Source organism: Nematolebias whitei, chromosome 21 (assembly GCF_014905685.2).
Source record: "Nematolebias whitei isolate Nwh7 chromosome 21, NemWhi1, whole genome shotgun sequence".
Lineage (NCBI taxonomy): Eukaryota > Metazoa > Chordata > Actinopteri > Cyprinodontiformes > Rivulidae > Nematolebias > Nematolebias whitei.
The window spans coordinates 34,912,629-34,918,700 of record NC_056518.1 but is presented as its reverse complement, the minus strand read 5'-3'; the positions used below and the strand labels follow the sequence as shown (position 1 = coordinate 34,918,700).

Sequence of the window (6,072 nt, the reverse complement as noted above, 5' to 3'; positions counted from 1 at the left end):
ACAGATGTTTGAGCAGTACATCACAGACAGATGTTTGAGCAGTACATCACAGACAGATGTTTGAGCAATGCATCACAGACAGATGTTTGGGCAGTACAGCTGTGTACCTTTTTGCACGCCAGCGTGTCTCGGGCTCTCTGTAGCAGACTCTTGAGCTGGGGGGCAGTCGGCAGCTCCTCGTCGGTCCTGGGGCCCACAGCGATGCTCAGCAACTCCTGTGCTCCAAATTAAAAGCAGACATTCAGTTTAGTTAAAACCAAGGTTGATTTTTTTTCTTTTTTTTTTGGGGGGGGGGGGGGGGGGGGGGGGGGGATATGCCTTTAAACAGTTCTGATTAAAATCAAACTAAATGATCAAAACATCCTCTACTTATGTTAACTAGAAGGAGGCGCACGACGACGGCACTCGTCTTGAACAGAGTTGTCCTTGCGAGGACACACGGTCACAGCAGATGCTTACACAGATGTTTCATTGAAGCCCGGCTGCAAGAATCTGCACCGGAGTGTTCATATTATAAGATAATAGTTTATATGTGCTCATCAGCTCCCACAGGCCTGATGACCTCGACCTCCCCGCTGTACATGCAGGCTCCTCCTCTCTGATCGAGCTCTGAACTCACTCATGGTTCAACATTCGTTTACATTAAAAGTCATGATAATAAAGAAGATAGTTCAATAATAAAACCTAGAAATGGAAGAAACAGATTTTCACTGATTAAACTTTTAATCTGAAAGTCACAGGAAGTACCGTGCACAGGCGTGTGCAACCTTCAGCTCCACAGCCACATGTCACTGTTCAGCTCCTCTAAGTCAGACGATGAAATAAATAAATTAAAACCGGAGTTCACCTGCTCAAACATCTGCAGCAGAATTCAATAAGTAAAGTGGGCGGGACTTGTTTGTGTGAACTCAGTTTTAATTAAACTAGTGGACATACAGTTATTATGGCAGCTGTAACATGTCCACAGCCTCCCACAGAGAAGGTTGCTGGATTGAATCCCAGCCTGGGATGCTTCTGGGTGGCGTTCGCATGTTCTCTCCGTGCATGGATAGTTTTCATCCGAGTACTCCGGTTTCCTCCCTCAGACCAAAAATGTGCACGTCTCACAGCAAGGCCCACTACTCTCAAAGTCAGGGAACCAGTTTCATCTGAGTTGGACGAGGAGGGTTTATCAATCAGTTATTGGAGGAGTTAGCCAAAAATGAAGATGCTGCTGCTCATTCTGACCATCACCGTGTCAACCAGACCTCCATCAGGGACATTAGGACGTGCTGGACTTTGGCCTTGACATTCAATATCTGCTAGAGGACAAAAAGTAACTGGTGTCGGGTCAGGGTGCTGCTGCGGCGCTGGTGGACCAAGACGACACTTCTTTACTCCTCTCTTTACCAGCGTGCAGCTGAGAAACTGGACAAGGGTTGGCTCCTCCCCCTGCACAAAAAATGGCATGGTGCATGGGTTTGATCTCCTTGTGGAGCCGGCGGTCAAAAAAACTGTTGGTCTATGTTTCCAGACTTAGTCCTGGAAGTGAGATCCTCCTGGAACAAAGTGCTGTGTACCCGCCTCACGGCTCAGGAGTATCTCAGTAATGGAGACATCCTTGGCTGCGTATTGGCCCAACTACACAACCATGAGCGAGTGGCCATAACCCTTCCACACAAGCACTGCAGGTTTGCTGCTGCTCAGCTGCAAGTGACCACCGCTCGTGCTCGGAGCTCCATCACCGTGCTCCAGACGTATTTGGCCATGTGTCTGGTGGTGCGTCGAGGAGTCCTCTGGTTCCTCTCTTAAACGAGGTCAGGATGACCAAAGACTACATGCTCTGTGTGTCCAGCTGTGCAGCACTCTCCCTGGGCTAAGGGATGCCATCAATGCCTATGGTTGACACTTTTCGATGTCCCAGACAGAGACATCTACATGGATGAACCGGTGGCGGTTGGTCTGTTGATGTCATCAGACAAGTAAAATCAGAGCTGAGGAAGAAGCAGACAAAAGCTCTTTGCTGCATCACCCCCAGACACAATGCCAGACCCAAGTCCTACATGAGCTGTCTGCACCACCGCCTCCACCAGACAGTGGTGCTGAAGCCTGAGCCAGCCAGCACAGCCCCCGTCATTCGCTGGAGCAAGGGTCCTCTTTCAAGTCTTCAGAAAATATCAAGGTCTATGAAGAGGACACGGTCCCACTTTAGAATGGGACATCTCCAGCAGCCGCTCTCCTCAGTTCCTAGATGTTGTTAAAAGAAGACGGGATGGTTCAGTGGAAAACAGATGTTGCTGCCATACAGAAAAATCAAAGTGACCTAAACTGATACATCTCACAAGGTTTAGTCAGGTCCTCTGGCTCAACAAGAAGAATCCATCCAGAGGACCTGACTAAACCTTGTTAGAATTAGCCACCTGCATTATTGAGCATCTCAAATGATACGATTTCTTAATTTAAGCATTTGATGTTTGCCATGTTCCACGCAGTGTTTGGTCCCCAACTCAGTTTTTATATTGTACACAACGTGCCAGCTTTGGGCGTGCTGTAGTTTGTGGATCAGCGTTGCATTCTTGCAATCCTGAGATTCAGGATGGAGCCTAAGTTGCATCAGGAAGGGCATCCCGTGTAAACAATTGCCCATTCTTGAATGTGAGTGGTTGATCCCTGCAGAAAGGAGCAGACGAAAGAAAACACAACACAACGCCCCCCATCTTTCACAAGCGGACTTTAAAAGGTTTAATTACATAAAGGTTGTGGTTTTGTCTCAAGACTTCTGGCTGCAGCTTAGTTCTTCTTGTCAAAGGTTGAGACTTGTTTTCATTTTATTTTCATAAATATGGGGAAAAGTCTGTTCTGTATTTTTCTATACAAAAAGTGTCAATCCCTTGTTTGGCTCCATGCACACTTGAGTTGGGAACAATGACTGAAGTGGCACTTTTCAACATAAAGGTTGCAGAGCCCTGACGTAGAGTCTAATCTAATAAAGGTCAAGCATACCTTAATCTCAATGAGGATGTCTGAGGGTCGTGAACAACGGTGCTGACAGAGAGCAGGACAGTCCAGCACTCGTTCATTTCCTTGTTTTTTCTTGGGAGTTGTTGACTCGTCAGGATTCACCAGTTCAGCCACATCACCGTCCACAGGGTCTGCAGCTCCAGGGCTCCCAGTAACCTTCATCACACGATCGTACCGGCTCTTCCACTCTCGTCTTACCAGAGCTTCACACAGGGAACAAAAGGACATTAAGAAACACGTCCTGAGGGGGCGACGTCGTTTCCTTTTCAGTTAGTTTGACTTTTGTTCTCTGAACTTGGAGCACTGGGCTGAACCCACTCACGTTGTTTTGTGACGCAGAAAAACCTGGAGCTAACCTCACACTGGCCTCACCGAGCCAATGATCATGCGTCCTGCAGTCGTCAACATTTACCTGCAATGTTGGCAGAAAGCCAGCTGCACGCTTTTTCAGCAGCAAGACGTTTGGTGATGTTTTCAGACGTTGTCAAGACCTGAAGAGAAATTGTGAGATGAGTCATGAACATAGAACAAACCAGTGAACTCTGTGACTTTTGCTCCACTTGGTTTCATTCTTCTTTTAGATACATGAAGTTATTGATCTCGACATCACCATCGATGTGGTCTCATCAGCGAGCAGTACACGTATGGCTTCAGGACTCTTCTCATTGCAGTACCTGCAGACAGGAGATAAATGACCAAACGTTCTATTAAAGTTGTGAAAGCCTGCTGGTTCTGGATGAACAGACTTCTGGAAGGTGTTCAAGTACCTAGTGGCTTTGACCAAGGCCTCCAGACCAGCGTCACACAGCTGAGCACAGATGGACTCGTTCAACTTTGAAGAATTTGAGTTTGGAAACTCCAGTCCATCTCTGAGCATCTTCTCTCCTTGGTCTACCAACTCTTGCACCAACGTAGCTCTGTTCAAAACACCCAAAAAAAGATATACGTGAAGCAGATGAGCCTGGAGGAGTTCACCACAGTCACCATCTAAAGCTGCTGCGTCCTCCACAAGAACTAAGAAAAGGGCTCCATCTCCACGGCCTGTGAGACGTTTTGCTTCCCACAGCCCTGATTCAGGAGTTCTTGCAGCTTGTTCTTGACACATCATCTGGGCAGAACATTTTTCTTGTGTGGTGTCCAAGAACTATTCTGTTTTGTCAGAAGATTTGGAGTGGAAATGGTAACATACAAGCCGAGGACTTCCTAGATGTTCTGCTCACGACTTTTCCAGTGAAGTATGAAATGTCATGGCTGGAATCTGTTCTTGTTCTTGCCACTGCAAGAAGACAAACACTTTTCTCAGTTCTTGCAGAGTATGCAACAAGCTAAAATGCAACACGTTTAGCTCTAAGGGTGGAACTGCACTGGGCTGCAACGGTCAGAAAAAATAACTCCTGCAGGAGTCAGAATACAGCCGTACTACTCCAGATACTAAAGTATTGATTACAGATACTAAATACAACTAACCAGAGTTACAGGATGATTAATGAGGCAGTTTTTCTTCCCACTGTCGCCTTCATGGTTGCTCAATATGACAGTTCTGTGATGGAGTTGAACTCAAAGCTGCTCCTCAGATAAATAATGTTAATTATTATTTTATACATGAACGTTCCTGTTCAGTCCCTGAGACGACTGCTGTTGTGACTTGGAGCTGAAGAAATAAACTGAACTGATCAGTGCAGTTTGAGTCTCTCCATTCCAAAATATACAACGATGAAGGACAAGTTAAAGTAAAGGATTAACAGGATTACGTGATCTGGCAGTCAGTGACTTGAAAATCCATGACTCGTCACATGCCGCGACCTTCGACCTCTGATACTAACTTCATGTGTTTGACAGCGTTGGATCCAACCCTCTCGGCCACAAACTCCACCGTGCGGCGCAACGATGGAGGCTGATTGTGAAAGAAGGCTTGCTCCAGATCCACCTGTCACATTAAATCAGTTGGTTCAGACACATTCAAGCAAATCAGCGTCTTTGAAGACGTGCACGCTTGCTGCCAGCTCACCTGCAGTTTCTGCTGCAGTCTGTTTGCAGCCGGCGTGCCCTTGAGCTCAGCAGAAGTGGGCGTAATCTTGCGGATAATTCCTCCACTCCTGGCTGTGCTGCCAGACACAAAAGCAGCGAGGAGCTTACGAAACTCATCTGAAGGAAACAAGACACAACATTCATCCACTGCTTTTTATTGTCCAGCCTCGTCTCATTTATATTATTATATTAATATTATATGAATATACATATATACATATATAAATATATATATATACATATATATTTTATATACATATATATATATACACATACATACATATATATATATATACATATATATTTTATATACATATATACACATACATACATATATATATATACATATATATTTTATATACATATATATATATATATACACATACATACATACATATATATATACAGATATATATATTATATATACACATATATACATATATATACACATATATACATATACAAATATACATACATATATATACATATATATATATATGTATATATGTATGTATATATATGTATATACATATGTATGTATATATATGTATATACATATATATATACATATATCATGGTGCACTAAGATTCATAACTGGCTGTGATTATCGTACCCACCACTGCACCCAGTATTCACTGGTTAACTGGACATCATTAACTTCACACATACTCTCCCACTGGTACATTTTCATCTTTAAATCACTTCTTGGTCTGCTGCCTTCATACATCTCCTCCTACATGTCTCTGTGTGAGTGCAGCTACGGAGTGCGCTCTCAGGACATTATTACCTGCAGTGTTCCCTCAGTGAGGACTGAACTAGACAAAAGGACCTTCTCCTACTCCGCTCCTGTTTCCTGGAATATCTTACAAAAAGATTTGAAGCTCTCGACCTTTGACCTCTCTAAGTGGCTTTAAGAATCTGTTGGACTCCTGGCAGGGACCAATGCAGACATGTTCCTGTTTTTAGTTTTCTACATTTGTCTCGGAATCTAGCTGTTTTTTTGGTTTTGTTACCTTTTTCCTTTTAGCCATCCTATTTGTTAA

At 44.2% G+C, this 6,072-nt stretch overlaps 1 protein-coding gene across 1 annotated transcript in view; it reads right to left on the bottom strand.

Moving 5' to 3' along the window:
• cdan1 (codanin 1) overlaps positions 1-6,072 on the bottom strand; it is a 25,200-nt gene that overhangs the window by 5,943 nt on the left and 13,185 nt on the right. The window contains exons 12-18 of the mRNA XM_037694846.1: positions 5,009-5,145; positions 4,824-4,927; positions 3,768-3,917; positions 3,611-3,674; positions 3,413-3,491; positions 2,983-3,203; positions 29-215 (exon numbers count right to left, since the gene is read on the bottom strand). Coding sequence (XP_037550774.1) covers positions 29-215; positions 2,983-3,203; positions 3,413-3,491; positions 3,611-3,674; positions 3,768-3,917; positions 4,824-4,927; positions 5,009-5,145 — 942 coding nt within the window. The remainder of the gene's footprint in view (positions 1-28; positions 216-2,982; positions 3,204-3,412; positions 3,492-3,610; positions 3,675-3,767; positions 3,918-4,823; positions 4,928-5,008; positions 5,146-6,072) is intronic.